The 17,422-nt window shown below is 28.4% G+C and overlaps 1 protein-coding gene across 5 annotated transcripts in view; it reads left to right on the plus strand.

The window, feature by feature from the left end:
- Positions 1–3,184: 3,184 nt before the first annotated feature.
- The window catches only part of LOC136973780 (F-BAR domain only protein 2), a 104,099-nt gene continuing 89,861 nt past the window's right edge, over positions 3,185–17,422 (plus strand). For all 5 annotated transcript variants that reach the window (XM_067268538.1, XM_067268540.1, XM_067268539.1 and 2 more), the window contains exon 1: positions 3,185–3,327. In XM_067268538.1, the coding sequence (XP_067124639.1) occupies positions 3,298–3,327 (30 nt within the window). In that variant the 5' untranslated portion in view covers positions 3,185–3,297. The remainder of the gene's footprint in view (positions 3,328–17,422) is intronic.

A 17,422-nucleotide genomic window follows, 5' to 3' on the forward strand; every position in this document is an offset into this window, starting at 1 on the left:
TGTGGTGTCAGGAAAACATGTCTCACTTTCTGATAAAATAGCCCACCAGTGACCAAGTGGATGAAACCACTGAACATTGAAGGTTGGTCGCGAGTCCTGCCTCTTCACATGGCCAGTGTAAAGTTCTCCGTGTTTTTTTTTTTTTTTTACTGTGTAATACATAAATAAGGACCAGTCTCTCATAGGCCCATCAATGACCAAGAGGTTCTCGTTCTCTGAACACTGGGAGTTCACTCGTGGGTTCGCGCCTCGTCAGGACGGGCTGGCCACGTGGAATTTTCCGGGTTTTCTCCACGTCTGTAACACCTAGAGGCCAGATATCCTTAAAAAGACTTCCCGGAAGGTATCGCCCAAGTGTTGCGTTGCCGTAAATTAACAAACAAACAAACAAGCCAGTCTCTCATAGAAAGTCCTCCTGGGAGACTCACACTCATCGCAGATCCCTCTAATGTTGCGTTGCCTTTTTCCATCAAACCAAAATTTCGAGGAAATTTGCACGAGCTGACGGCTCGTATAGATTTCAATTTTATTCTTCTATCTTTCAAGCGAAAGAAATTAATTATTAGACAAGACTAGTTATTTTATAAAAGCGCAAATATGCATTGTATTTCTGCTATAAATGGTTTGGGTTTGATTTTCGAGTGGATCTTCTTTCGGGCTAATTCGTAAAATGAAACGGGTTTTCATGCTTTTCAAAAAAAGAATAGAACTTTTGTTTGCGGAAATATTTCTTTTTTGATTCTGAATAATAAAGTGTTTTTTCATCCTTATTGTAAGACAACTATCCTGCATCGTCTTGAATATACAGCGTTAACTTAATGTAAATTTCAAATAAAAATATTATACTATTCAAATATAATCAGTGGCGTAGCGTGGGGGTCAGCCGCCCGGGCGGAGGAAAATTTCGCCGCCCCCTTATTTAGGTATAAGTAATGAAAAATTCCGTGCTCATTTCAATCGGTCCGAATCGTAGGTGCGACAAAAATATGAAATGAAATGGTTCAAATTTTTACAAGATATATTATTTATTGTGAAATTTTGCCGTCCCTAAAAGTGCCGCCCCTGCCGCCCCCACTACGCTACGCCACTGAATATAATGCATAAAAATTACAAAATTAAACAAAATGAAGTCCACAATCTTGAATTAAAATGGAATAAAAAACTATTGCCCTCAGAACCTCAGGAAATCAAAACTTCTCGAAAAGGAAAAAATGATGCAATCATTTATAAAATGATTATAGTACCAATACTAGAATGCTTTATAAAAGTTGGCCTCAATTTAAGGTTAATTTAGACTCTATTCAATGCTTAGACCCAGTCAATACTCATATATTTTGTTAAGATAAATTTAACGATAGACTTAGTTGTTAGCAGCCGTTCTTAATTATGTATACAGTATAATAGGAGGTTAGGACCAAGTAACAAGTAAGATACATCATTGGATACGATGGCGATTGAGACATATCTGATCTTTTCATCTTCACATAAATTATTTACTCCAGGGATCTCAAACTCAAACACAGCAAAGGACCAGTCAAATAGATGCACATCAGACGCGGCCCGTATTCAATATTATTCGATAAACCAAGACACACTGCAATTAAAAGAAAGGCTAACAAAGGCTCTTTTGTTGCCAGGCCTTTATGACTTATGTAAACAGTTAAGTGTTTGAATTTTTTCTGTTTTAATCCTAATCCCCGCAAGACGTTAGAAACATTGATTTTTAGAAATCATTAAGGCCGAAGGTCGAATATGAAGCCTTAACGCGGATCGGCAGTTTGCAACTTCTAGTTTACGCTGACTTTTTAAAATGGTATTGATATTAGTGACATACGAATTTGTTCTTATGACGCCTACTTACTAGTCATGTGAATAAACTATCAGAAAATATTTGAAAAACTTTTTAGTCATTTCTTTAACGTCGGGGGCTCCATGAACTGTTGTGTGAGTAATTAGGCCAGGAGTTTGGCAAAAGTACATTATTATATACAATAGCGAGGAAAAGGGTCAAAAGTGGCTCAAAAACTGTACTGTTAAATTAATGAACGGCCTCTTATAACTTTTTATTTATCTATCTTTAGTCTGTCAGAACGTATTTTGAACACCATTCTAATAAGTTTTCAAAAATAAAACTATAAATTTTTCATATCAAGATCAAAATTACATATTTTTGTGAAAGATTTTATGTTAATTGAAATGCTTTATAAACAACTATAATTAATTTATATTATTCTGTATTTTAGTTCTTTTATAGTAAAATAAAAATCCCATAAAAATTTTTATTTGTTTTATTAAAATTTTAGACTCTCGCGTTTGACGTTTTCTAGTATATTTCATTAATATGGATTGTATGAATGACAAGTATAAATGAGATTTATTGCATTGTTTTGTTTGATATTTATAAATCAAAATGCAATAGATATTTTTGGATTTATTTCTGAAAAAAAACGGCAGCGAAATATGTACCGTATGAATTCAAAATATATTACTGTAGCAAAATATAGTTACACTATAATTTGGATAATTTTTGAACAGCGAATATGAAGTAAATACATATAAAAATTGAATAGAATGTTATAAACTTGCAAATAAAAACGAAATGAGACTATCATAGATTTTTTGCTGTATTTATCGATGTATGCCAAGACTTTTTTTAGTTTCGCTACTACAAACTTGTTGCCACCATTACGTTCGCTCTTTGACAATAAAGAGATTTTGTGCAGAGATATAATTTTTAGCATTTTAATTTTATTGAGGAAAAAAATTAATTATGTATTTATGAATGCAAATAAAATTGTAACTTTATTCAATAGATGGCAGTAGTAAATTTTTTCTATCCGATCTTCACAAAGTAGTAGACATAAATATTTTGCTCGAATTTAAAATGTTTTCAGTAAATTTATAACAAACAAAATACAAATTTTATAGATTAAAAACACCGAAAAAATTATATAAAAATATTATTTAATTAAAAATTCGAGAAACCTTGATCATAATTTATTGTAATTTTAGATGATTAAATTAATTACATTGTTAATAAAACTACAAGAATTTAAAATAATAATAATAATAAATTTAAAATAAAATAAAATAATTATAATTTTATATTTCTTTATTAAGAAAATAAGTAAATAATAAAAATGAAAGAAATTCGAAAATTGTAGTTTTAATACCTAACAAAACAGACGATAGATCTGCGGTGGAGATTAAAAAAGTCGACAGGGGCGAGTAACGACGTTTAACTCTATCTGTCCACCCATTTATCGAGTTGTTTTGTTTTGTGTCTAATGTGCGGATATGCCAGTTGATTTTCGTGATTATTTTTGGGTAAGTAAAGAAGAAATCTTCTTTAAAATACAATATTTACTCGTGAGAGAAATGCAAACATCCTAACCCTAATTAACTTCCCTTTCCTTAATAGATCTGATTTGGTTATTTAGGAAAAAAAATAAATAAATAAAAAATGGAACAATAAAAAACATAAATCACAGTTTATATGAATAAAAATTAATTAAAAAATTATAAGATGTAATCTGTATCTGTTTATGTATAAAATATGAGAGATTGAGTATATAAAAACATGAATTTGTTTAGATCAGGATGTTATACTTTAACCATTGGAATTAATGGAGTTTTAATTACAGCTAAATATTGAACATTACATGTGTTAATGTACTGTATATGTAATGTTCAATTTTCAATGATAAATTGAGTTAGTTCGGTTTATATTCAAGTTCTGATTCAAGTTACTGAATGTAACTTGAATCAGATTTATTGTTTTATGTAGGTGAATAAAATTTGAACTGATTGATAAGAGAAATAAGAGATTAGATAGCATTAAATTTGTGTATTAATTAAAAATTCCAATGAATTTTGATGACAAATGACTTTCTTTTTTTATCGTTTTTATGTATAATTGACCCAGAAATTTAATTTGTGTATCTATTTTATGCAGAAATATAATATGATGTATTTTAATATATTTAAAATGCAAGTTTACGAATTGATGTTATTAAGAATTGTTGTTTAAAACTTAGTTAACACGAAACAAAGTAATCGAACATTGTAGGATTTATTCTGAGCTAAATGTAGTCTATAAATTAATTTGTTTATGTTTTTGTGAGATGGCATTTCTGTTTATTTCTAGACCAAGATTCGAAATAAATTAATTGCTTATAAATAACTTTGGAAGAATTTGACAAAGCTTGGTTGTGTAATTTTATAAGTAATTGACAAATATGTTTCATAAAAATTTATATGTAAATGTAAATACACACATACATATTTACTGTATATGCACATTATATGTTAATTGACTTCTGCAAATATTAAAAATATTTTATTGATTCTATAAACAAAAATTTTAAAAACTGTTTTATATATTTCATAACAACTTGTTTTGAAATTAAATTATTTTTAAATATAATTATTTAATTTTTTATCCATGATAGGGATTAATGTAAGATAAATGCATTTGTGCTGATATATGCTGATGATAAATTTTTAGGGCTTCTCTATAATTTCTGAAACTTTTCACATAATTATCTTATAATCAGCAAAAATCAAAGAAAAATTTAAGTATTTTGTAGCTTAAATAGCCAGATATGTTTTTTGAAAATGTGTTTTCATTAAAAAGCATTTTCTTCAATAATGAAAATATTTTGGCAAACTTACAGAATTTTTACTTATTTTTTAAATATATATTTACAATTTGTATGAACACAATGAAAAGTTTCCTTAAAAGTTTTTCTTTTACAAAAAATTTAATTATTATATTAAATATGTTAGTACAAATATATTTTTTTATATATACAGTTCAATTGGCATATTTTAAACTGTTGAAAATTAATACATTGTAAAGTCAACTCAAGATTTATAATATAAATAGAATCACTTTTCAAATTGTATTGGTCATAACTTGAGATATTTTGGATATTTTAAGTTTATCTTCAAAGTTAATATAAATTGAATGGGTAATAAGTAGCGTTCGGGATTCTGTTATTTTTTAACCATTTAAATTTCCCAGGAAATCATGCAAATTCCTTAAAAATTTAGTTTTTCCTTATTTTGTGTTAAGTTGGAGAAATTTTGCTAATAGAAAATATAATTAACTCATCTGTCACTCATTTTCAATGACTCTAGCTGAAAAACTTGATGCTTTTATTAAAGCAGCTGAGGTAGAAAAATCAAGAACACTAGACAGCAAAAGACATACAGCAAAGCATCTTTAAAATAAACTAGAAATCTTTGAAGTTATGGGTGAAAAAATCCAGAACATCTTTCTATTCTTGAATGCATTAAAGATGACTGTCCACATGAATAGGATCAGAAAGGGTATTTTCAGCAATAGGATCTTATTGTTAGTAAAATAAGAACAAGGAATGATTAATTGGAAAGAACAAATGATTGGAGTAATCACCATCTTTGTTTTTTAAAATCTTATTGTAAAAATTTACATTGATAATTTTTTGTTATATTACTCTTTGCAATTTGAAAGTAATTTCCTTTTTTCTTTAAATTTTCTATATAATTTAAAGGGGTTTTTTTTTGTTGTTGTTGTTGTAATTAGTTTTCAATGAACTTCAAGGAATTTTTTTTATCTGTGAAAATTCTATGTAATTCAGAGGAAATTTTTTAATACATATAGTATTTTACACAAGAATATTATTTTTTTGCCTATCATGGAGGTTGCAGAACATATTAAATTACTTTTAAAAAGTGAAAAATAATTATATCATTTTTTCAGGATAATTTATATAATATATTCCAAATATAATTAATTATATCCCCAGATCACTGCACACTGTCATCTTTTTCTTGAAATATCAAGATAAGCAAAAAACTTCTAGACACACTGTAAATTAAACTTACTTCTATCTCAAACCGGACAGTGCTAATATCCTTCTCTATCTTTTTTCACTAACGTTTTCGAACCTCTGGTTCTTCTTCTTCTTCTTCATTCTTAACTTGTCGGTTCACCTGAAGAAGAACCAGAGGTTCGAAAACGTTAGTGAAAAAAGATAGAAAAGGATATTAGCACTGTCCGGTTTGAGATAGAAGTAAGTATAAGCAAAAAATTCGGAAATGAGAAATCCCAGTAAAAAGTTTAATAATTTACAATTTCTGAATCATTTTATTTGGCTTAAATAATACAAGTTTATGATTTTCATTATCTTAAATGTTTAGTATAAAAAAATTTTACTCATTTGTTATGTTCATAATAAAAATTTGCATTGCATTTCTGTTCAGAATAATTCCTAAATGCTACTTTATAAATTGAATATTTCATTTATCTTCACTGTAAAATAATTTTTGATCTTTTGAATATATACATCAGTTCTGCATACCACTGGTTCTGCATTTGCAGATTTAATTAACTGTGAATCAAAAAGTTAAAAAAAAATAATTCAGATAATTCAAAAGCAAAACTTGAATTTTCTTGCATTTTAAATATTCTATGTTTTAATTTATGTATTTCTCATTCAGTCATTAAACAAAAACAATCTGTCAAAAGCAACAATATAACATTTTATTTTTGACATTTACTATGTAGTTAGGCTTATGATGGTTGTGTCTATGTTGAACATATACTGATAATATTATATTTATATAATAACATTATATTATTATTATATAACTGAGATATTGATGATAATGATAAGAAAAAAAATCTTATCATTATTATCTAAACAAACAGGATTCTGTGGAATTATTGTGCTGGACCATTTTCTTCAGTGGAAGTGAGTACTTGTGCACACACCCATTGAAACTAATGTTCTTTTAAAACTGTTCCGTAATTCTGTTGGATTTGTTATTAGAATTACAAAAATGTGGTGGTGTGAAAAGGGCCATACATTAAATGAATTCTACTATATATTATCATTTATACTTATTATATATTTATCCAAAATTTCTAGATCTTGAGCTGTTTTTAATTTATTTAAATTAAAAAACAGCCTATAAAAAATCTATGATTTTGATAGTGATTTAAATTAGAAAAAAAGGATTTATTACAAGCTTCTGTTTAACAGTATATTAAAACAAAATTTTAAAGAACAAGTTAAAAACAAATGTTTTATATTAATATAAATAATTCTAAACTATAATAAATTAATAAAATCAAAATAACTAAAGTACATTACTGAAAATATATACATTAAAACTAGTAATCTAACTCTTTTAATTAAAAATTTATTGATAAAGAACAGGATAATTGCTTTTTATCAATGGCTTCTTCATTTAAATTTATTTGACTGACTTTAATGCATGAAGCAGAGAATGATAATGTAAATGAAAGTAACTAACTACAGTAGAGCGTCGAAAATTGGAACGTCGGTAATTGAAATGGCCGGAAACTGGAACGATTTTCAGTCGGACTGTGTCGTGCTGAATCGAACGTTTTTGATACTAAATTTACTTCTAAAGTATAATTTTCATGTTCTAATTTTCATGTTTTTATATTCTTCAATATATTTATTTTGTTTGTACAAAATAAAGAAATAATTTTTAACGATACGATAGCCTCGATTATTATTATAAAAATTTTCGTTAGGCTTAAAATCGACGAAAATTCAACACGAAGCGATACGCAACGGAGAAAAATTTGAACATCGGACAGGTTAATATATTTTTTCGTACATAATCGGAAATTGGAAAAAATCACTACTTGGAACGACCCCAGTCCCCAATTGGTTCCAGTTATCGACACTCTACTGTACAGTCAAACTCTTGACAATGACCACTGGACCACTGAACCACTGATGGGAACAAAAAATAGCTGTTGTTTGGAGTTTTGTTTAAACAGTTTTGTGAAAAAATGGCCTCTGTTTAGAGATGACTGTTGTTGGATGTATGATTGTATATGATGTAACTCATTAATAAAATAAAATTACAAAAAAAAAAATTTAACATATTTCATTTTATATTTTATTTTAACATATTTTAGCAAATTACTATTATCAAAGCTTTGTTCATATAAATCATGCCACTGTATATCCTGAGAAAATGTTAGAACAAATAAAATGTTTACATAACCCACATCACCAGGTATCTCAAACTTGTAAAGTGGCCATTGAAAACATGACACATAGAGTAAACATTGTCTCAAGTAATTCGTTTTGCCCCATTTCTTTTATTTTACTTCTGTTAGCAGTTCTTTGTAGATGTACGGTACTTATAAAATAAGTAAAATAAGAAAAATGGAATATTTGAAACAGAATGTGGTCCAGACTAGACTGGGATTTACACAATTGTATAGCTTATTTTGATCAAATTTTAAGGTTTTTTTAATGATCTTTTATCTTCTGATGAAATTGGTCATCATGTCTCTGGTTGTAATATATATAACAAATCATGTCTTTCTATTCATAAATGACAATTTATGAATAGAAAGATATCTTAATGCTCCATTTTTACCTTGCAATGTTCTCAATGAGTGACCTTGAAGGTTTCTTTATTAAGATCTTTTTAATTTAAAAAAGCATTTAAAGATTTAATGTATTCTTGCTGATTTTTTTAATTGTATTTTGTCTTTCAATGTGTATTGTATATTTACATACATATTTTTACTTTTAATCCTTTATTGTATTAGTGTATTGTTTTTTAATGTATTGATTGATTTTATATTCATTTTACTTTCCTGGCTGTTGTAGAATATAAATAGGGAAAGTAAAATTTGATCAAATACCATAATCTGTTTTTGCATTTTTCAACATTTTAAGACTATTTGAGCCCAAAAATGTAAAGTAACCTTTAAAAAATTGTCTATGTGTGTGTGTGTGTCATCATCTATTTTGCATTATATTTTGGTATGGATAAACCAAAACTTTGGAAATTGTAGATGTGTAAATAGAAAAATTTTAATGTCAATATCTGTAATATGGTTGAGAACTGCTTAGGGTCAAGACAAATCTGGTACAGCAATGTGTCTAGCATGCTCTTGGTGGAAATGATTTTGGTGGTTAAAGTGTGGGGGTAGGAGATAGAAGAGGTTGTGTGTCATATCTCAAGAAGTGTTGGACTTAGTGAAAATTTTTACTCATTATTGGTATTTATAATATGTTTAAAAACTCTGTAACAGGTTCGTTTTTAGAGTTGTAGTTTAAAAACTCATTTCTATTTTCAAAATTAAGCTTTTAACTTTTTTATAATAATTAATAAAACAATTTTTAAATAACTTAATAATTTTGACTTGTGCTTATGTGTTTTAGTGTTTTTTTAATTTAAATTTTCTTTTAAATACAGAAATTTCTCATAATTCAAAAGAAATAATTCTTTTAAACATTTATTATTTAAATTTTGTATTGTATAATTGAAAATTATTGGATTTTTTTTTTCCTGGTTTCCTTAACCTTCTGTTCAAGTGCCAGGAAAGTCAAGCAAGAGCTGTTATAAGTTTTTTTTTATTTTTCGTGTATGTCTTATTTTTTCAGACCTTTGCATTTTTGTTGTGTTATTTATTTATTTAAGAATCTGCTGTTGGGGTTGTTCTGTATTGTCCACTGGACATATTCTTATTTATTTAATAATTAATATAGTTAATTTTAAACTGCTTAATTGTTTAAAATACAAATTGTTGCCAAATATTCAAAATATTTATATCATTTTACTCTTTTTCTATTTTATTTATCAAATAATATTAATAAAATAATAGTAGTAAAGGTTAAAATAACCTAAAAAATTCAAATAGAAAGATTTTAATGTTGATGATAGTTGTAATATATTTGATGATTGAAGAACTATGTAGGATCAAGACAAGTCTGGTGTAGCTATGAGGCTAGCATGGCTCTTGGTGGAAATGATTGCTTTACTAAATGCAGAATAAATGGTAAATGAAGTTATTGCCATTAACTTCATTGATTCATTTTATTAAGAAAGTTGCATGTATGTGTGCATACATATTTATAGTATCCAAAAACATGGCTTCAAAACCACTCTGCTTTTATTTGCTGTAAAGAACTAACATATGATAAAATTGATAGTTGAGTTCTAAATACAGTAGTTCTGTGAGAATCATTATATGGAGAGGGAGAATTACTGAAAACTTCAGTATTCAAGAAACAAGTTCAGCTAAGATTGTCTAATTACATCAACTAAAGTATGGATTGATGCATACAAAATGAACAACAGAGAATTAAAGCCATGACACATACATGTGTGGTCTATGGTAGTTTTGAAAAAATCACAACGGCAGATGAATATGGCTGCAGCATACAAATGAGCTTTTCGTGTTTTTAGTAATGCTCTTGGTAACTTTAGACAACAGAAAAGCTATTGATGCATTCATAATTACAAGTTAAAATTAGCAAATAACTGTTTTTAAATTGACTTTTAAACATAGATTATCTGTGTGAAATTATGGTAGATATCCAGCTATATTCAAAATGATTTCTTCCTGCTTACTGTAATTTACAGCTAAGCGTGAACTACTTATTTAAGTTTTTAAATTGATATATTAAATTAACTTTTTTGGAAAGTTCAAAGTGTTTGCTATGAGAAATTAAGAGTTTAAAGTTACTTAAATGCTTAATTGTTCACGGCAATCTTTTCTTTCCTATAGTTTCTTTTCCTTCTTTTTATGGGTAAGCTAAATGCCCATACTTTTTGCCATACTTTAAAGTAAATATTTTATTCCTTGCATTTGTTAACTTTATTTTCTTATTTTCTTTAAAAATTTCAATCCCTCCCTCCACCTTTATATTTTGAATAAAGTGATATTAAAGTTTTTAAAAATTTGAGTTTTAATTGCTCTGAGCTTAACAACTATAAATTAGAGGATAGATGACAATACAAATGCAAAATGGTGAAGTTTACTCAGTTCTTATGTAATTATATCTGGATTGCTTTGTTGATACTTTAAATTTTTATAATTGTTTTCATTATTATAATTTTAATGATTTATATATTATTTTCCCTTTCAATATTATCACTATTAAATGTTTGTTTCAATAATTTTTTAAAATATTTATAGAGTTATTATCCATTTAGAAATAGCTGTTCTTATTCTGTATACATTGATTTTATTATATGATTGAACTAATCAAAAATGTTTATGTGAGGACTTGAACGGGGGTCCTCACACAAAAGGGACGAAATTGGAGATTTCCATTGTTTAATGGAAGTTTTTTTTTTTCTGTATTTAAACAATGAAAGAGGCGAATTCGAGAAACACGTGCCGCGGAAGGAATCAAGTTCTGTCGCGACGATGACCTCTCCTGCACCCTCCATCGGGTTTCGAATTGGCACCAGGTGACAATGAGAGACCAATGGAGAGGTGACTTGGGGGAGAAACATTATAAAACTGCCGTTTTCAAGGACATTAAAGAGTTCTTGGATGCACGAGTTTCCTCCCTTGGTGGTGTGTGTTCCCGAGACATCAGAAGGAAAGGATCCCTTTCGAATCCAGAGGAAGCATCATGGATATGTGGTTGTCTAGCCATCTCTAGATCATCGGTTTGCCTCGAGTGAAACAGCAGAAGTACGTGCCCTTTGCCCCGGAGCCTATCGCCTTCTCGTCATCCACGTTGAACTACCAGGCACCTGAACACGAACTTTAGACAAACTCTTTTGGGGACAGTCAGTCGCGCGTTTTGTGTTGTTTTACCTTTGCGATCAAGAGTAAATTGTAAGAAAACTTCTATGTTTATTAAACGGTTTTTTGATGGCCAACCAGTCTCAGTGAGTCAGTCCCTCCCCACAAGACCGTCTGACCGCTCGACCGCCTTTGCTTTCTTACACTCCTATCGGCAAACCTCACATTTGCAATTAAATTTTTTAAGTTATATTTTAAACATTTTTCTTATATTTTGATAACACCACAAGATTATTATTTTTGAATATCATAATAATATATAAACAAGTGTTGTTTTTTAAAATATTTAAAATGATTGCAACATATAGTACTTAAAGCTCAATGAAATTATAATATCCTAAGGAAGTTATACATATCAATAAAATGTCACACAAACAATAATAATAATTTATTTTGAATCACTCTTCCTGACTAAAGACACTTTAGATGTATTTACTGTAAATTAAAGGACAAAGTGCTTTTTGTAAACTTTGTTTATATAACTATATGATAGGCTTAGTTTTCTTATAATGTTAGTTTAAAATGGAAAATACATAAAAAATTTTTATTCACTTTAGAATATGTTTAGAATATAAACAATATATTTAAAGTGCAAACAGCAATTGATATTTTTTCTTAAATGTAGGAAGTCTGATATAATACTAAAATCTATTCTTTTTAAAGGAGTCATTTCCAGAATGTGTTCAATTTGTTCTTCAAACTGTTAAATTCAAACTCTTGGTAAAGTTGATAAAGCATTAAAAAAGTAGCTGAAGAATAAGTTTGTTCCACATTGAAGTTTTATGTCATCTATTTATCTATTATTTTTTCAGTTAAACTCTTGTGCTGTTTAGTATGAGAGATTTGTAATCAAACAAAGGAAAAATGTTACCAGACAAAGAAAATAGGATAATTTCCCAAATAGTTTATTTCATGTACATATACAAGTTCTTAATAAGGATTCCAACGTTGCATTGCCGTACAGAAATGCACCAAATGTTACAGTATGATCACCACTATATCAACTCTTAACCAACATATATTAATTGTGACAATGCACATGGATATGATTCTTAAAACTAATCTTATGAACTAAATTACAACTAAAGATAGAAAAAGGATAGGTTTGTTATGAAGTAAAAAGTAAGTTTTAGCAAAGATAAGAATACCTGGGATTGGTTCTGTATATTCGTTGGGTGAGATGCCATGTGAGACCTTTCATAAGGATCGATATGTTCAGTTTTCATATATTGACTTCTTCTCTTACTCTCTCTTCGCAGTTCTTAAATCCGTACTGTCTCGTCGTCACCACAATCAGACAGGATTCTTCCTTCAAACTCTTGACGATCTTTGATCATCACTAACATTGACTTGGAGTACTCAAATTCATGTCTGTCTGCTTCTAGGTCCCTGAAAAGAATGATGAGCCTCTCATCTCTTTTGCCTCAGGGTCTTACTCTCCCCTTTGTTTCCATTAGTTCCTGGAACTGGTCATCTCACGCAAGGGAAAAGAGTTAGGAAAGAAAGTTCTATAAGGAAGGAGAACAAAGGATTACTATACTAAACTTATATTAATATATACAATACGATATGGCTTGCAGCCGCACACTAAACAATTTTAAGTCTTTAAAATGGTATTGAAGATCAGAAGTTGACTAAGTTGCAAAGTAGTATTTCAGAATTTTTAATGACTTTTATTTTTGTGTAATTTGATTTTATTAAGTTAATATAGGTGATATCAAAAATCTTATTAATTATATTTCATTTATTTTATCACTATTAAAATTTAATTCAGTTGTTATTGATTTTATTAATTTATTTACAGTTTAATTTGTTTATTAATTTAAGGTTGAATGATGATATCACTAGTTTATTAATTTAATTATATGGCTTGTTTAATAAGCAATTTGAGAATTTAAAAAAAAATTTATTTTGTAATTTTAAATTTTATTTTAATTGACTGCTGACTGCAATTTCCAGTATGTTCTATTTTTTTTTTTTTTTTTAATTTGGATGTTATTCCTTAAAAATATATTTTGTAACATAAAATATTTGATATTTGTAGTATAAAATTATAATTAAAAGTATATTCATTTTATGATAAGTTGCAAGTTTTTTGGAATTTTTGAATTCAAAAATTTTGTTGTTTATTGTCATTGTGTCTTTTACACTTACATGATTTTTTATGAAACCTCTAAAAAACTAATTTACTAAACATTTTTAGATAGAAATAAAATTTATTTTTAAAATATGCTATTTTTGCTTTACCATTGTATTATAAAAATCAATAAATTTGAATAAATAAAAATAAACATTCTGATTCTGTACCTTTTTAATCTAATAGTAGTTCACAGTATTTGCTGTATAATTATAAAACAAAAAATTAAATAGACTTTAATGTTGAAAACAATAGAAAAAATTTTTAACTTGTTAATTCTGTAAATAAGACCAAGACATGGTACTGCTACATTAAGGCAATCAAAAACAATTTGAAGCACTTATTGATAGTCTTCATTAACTACTTTCAAACATACCATTGAGCCTGTTACCAGTGTGCGTCTTCTAATAAACAGACCATTACGAACATTTTCAAACTCTCAGGTTCTTCTTCAGGTAACTAATAACTCCTGAATGAATGCAATTCAAATTAAATTCAATTGGAACACCAGTCAGAACTCTATCATGTGGATATTGTCATTCAGTCTGTTTATTAGAAGATCTGTTTATTAGAAGACGCGCACACACCCACACATGGGTAACAGGCTCAGTGGTATGTTTGTTTTTACTTTACTCCAGCGTAGTATCACTGTTGTTTAACTACTTTCATAAAGAAAAATAAAATTATCAACAGAACTAATGGATTTTAACAATGATACTTCATCACTGTTAGATTGTTAATTAATTTATTTTTGTAGAGGACTATTTTTAAAATTAATCTGCACAATAACAAATACTATTTTTTTATCCCTACCATTTTCTGTTAGAAAAATTAATATCCCAGAATATTTGATATACAACATAACAACAAAAATGACCTTGTTTAGAGCTGAAAACATTTATGTAAAAATAAAATTTTTAATCTGTGATCACAATAGATATAAATAATTATGAATTACAATATAATCTTAGTAATTCAGCCATTCACTAGTTCAAGTATTATAATAAAGTGAAAACCATATACACTTTTCTAGAAAAAAAGATTTATAGATGAAATGTTTTCAGTTTATTTTATTAACTTGTCACAAGTTTCAAACTACAAAATTCTTAAATTCCAAATTGGAATAATAAAATAAAACACTTACTGGAATATAAAGAATGAAAACAAAACACCTTGGTATTTCCAGCAAACAAGTAAAATTTAATAAAATAAAAACGTTTTCGACTATTTTTAATAGTCCTCTTCAGTTAGACTCTTTAAATTGAAAATGAAACATAAAATAGAATGCTTCTTTAAAAAGAAGAATTAGAACAAAAATAGAATGCCAGCAATAACATCATTTAAATTTAAAATAATAAAATAAAAATAACATGAAATAAAAGTAACATAAAAATAGTACAAATTAAACAGTAAAATAAAACAAAGTATTAATATAATTAATTGTTGTAGTAAAAAGATTTCCATGCACTAGAAAGACTATCAGCATCTCTATGGTTGATGCAACCTTTGGTATTATGGGCCTTGTAAATCTCTAGTTTTTCAATGTATTTAATAAGATGTTTGTTAGTGGCAGTCTTAATTATGGAAGCTTTATCCCAATAAATATTGACATCTTGTTCTTTTGCGAAGGCTGCCAGGACAGTACTGTCCAAGTGTTTAGTAATTGAATATTTATGCTCCTGCAACCTTTGTTTTAAAGACCTCATGGTAGCACCAACATAAACTAACTCTGAATTAAAACGGCAGTCAGTTAATGGGATTGAATATACTCCTGATGTGTTGTTTCGATTTAGTTTCAACTTATCGTTCCGTAGAATTCTGTAAATCGTAGGATTACGTCGATAGATCATTTTAACATTGTTCTTGCGAGCTATTTTCTTAAAGATGGAATGTAGGAAAGGAATATAGTTGAGAACTACCTTTCGGTCTTGGTTGGTGGTAGTAGGATGTTTATTTGTTGGATTACAAAATTTGTCAATTAGAGCATAATTTTGTAATCCAACAAATAAACATCCTACTACCACCAACCAAGACCGAAAGGTAGTTCTCAACTATATTCCTTTCCTACATTCCATCTTTAAGAAAATAGCTCGCAAGAACAATGTTAAAATGATCTATCGACGTAATCCTACGATTTACAGAATTCTACGGAACGATAAGTTGAAACTAAATCGAAACAACACATCAGGAGTATATTCAATCCCATTAACTGACTGCCGTTTTAATTCAGAGTTAGTTTATGTTGGTGCTACCATGAGGTCTTTAAAACAAAGGTTGCAGGAGCATAAATATTCAATTACTAAACACTTGGACAGTACTGTCCTGGCAGCCTTCGCAAAAGAACAAGATGTCAATATTTATTGGGATAAAGCTTCCATAATTAAGACTGCCACTAACAAACATCTTATTAAATACATTGAAAAACTAGAGATTTACAAGGCCCATAATACCAAAGGTTGCATCAACCATAGAGATGCTGATAGTCTTTCTAGTGCATGGAAATCTTTTTACTACAACAATTAATTATATTAATACTTTGTTTTATTTTACTGTTTAATTTGTACTATTTTTATGTTACTTTTATTTCATGTTATTTTTATTTTATTATTTTAAATTTAAATGATGTTATTGCTGGCATTCTATTTTTGTTCTAATTCTTCTTTTTAAAGAAGCATTCTATTTTATGTTTCATTTTCAATTTAAAGAGTCTAAAAGAGAAACGTTTACTGGACTGCAAAATAAACGTACTACACCTTTTAAGTATCCAGTAGGAAGTTTTATTAGAATAAAAACATTTTTGGCCGCATTAATCAGCCTTCGTCAGTTAACGAATATCAAAAACGAACAAAATTCGAAATTACAAAAAAACGGCGTTCGAAATTTACAAACAACCGCGCTTGCGCATTGACGGGTTTAAGCCCCGTTTTCCGTATCAAAAACGTGTATCAAAAACGACGGGAATACACCGTTAATACGGCACTGCTTAAGGAATTCGAACTTCGTTCTTGCTCTAGAAAGTTTAATAACCAATCTCCTATAAAGTTTGGCCGGTGAAGCCATAATTCGAATAAAAGAGAAACGTTTACTGGACTGCAAAACAAACGTACTACACCTTTTAAGTATCCAGTAGGAAGTTTTATTAGAATCGAAGTATCCAGTAGGAGTATAAGTATCCAGTAGGAAGTTTTCGAATTATGGCTTCACCGGCCAAACTTTATAGGAGATTGGTTATTAAACTTTCTAGAGCAAGAACGAAGTTCGAATTCCTTAAGCAGTGCCGTATTAACGGTGTATTCCCGTCGTTTTTGATACACGTTTTTGATACGGAAAACGGGGCTTAAACCCGTCAATGCGCAAGCGCGGTTGTTTGTAAATTTCGAACGCCGTTTTTTTGTAATTTCGAATTTTGTTCGTTTTTGATATTCGTTAACTGACGAAGGCTGATTAATGCGGCCGAAAACGTTTTTATTCTAATAAAACTTCCTACTGGATACTTAAAAGGTGTAGTACGTTTGTTAAAGAGTCTAACTGAAGAGGACTATTAAAAATAGTCGAAAACGTTTTTATTTTATTAAATTTTACTTGTTTGCTGGAAATACCAAGGTGTTTTGTTTTCATCCAAATTGGAATGTTTCAGACATTCAACAATGTTATTTATAAAACATTTTAAAAATTTTGTAATCTTGTATACATAA

Source organism: Centruroides vittatus, unplaced genomic scaffold (assembly GCF_030686945.1).
Source record: "Centruroides vittatus isolate TY-2023 unplaced genomic scaffold, ASM3068694v2 contig_329, whole genome shotgun sequence".
Lineage (NCBI taxonomy): Eukaryota > Metazoa > Arthropoda > Arachnida > Scorpiones > Buthidae > Centruroides > Centruroides vittatus.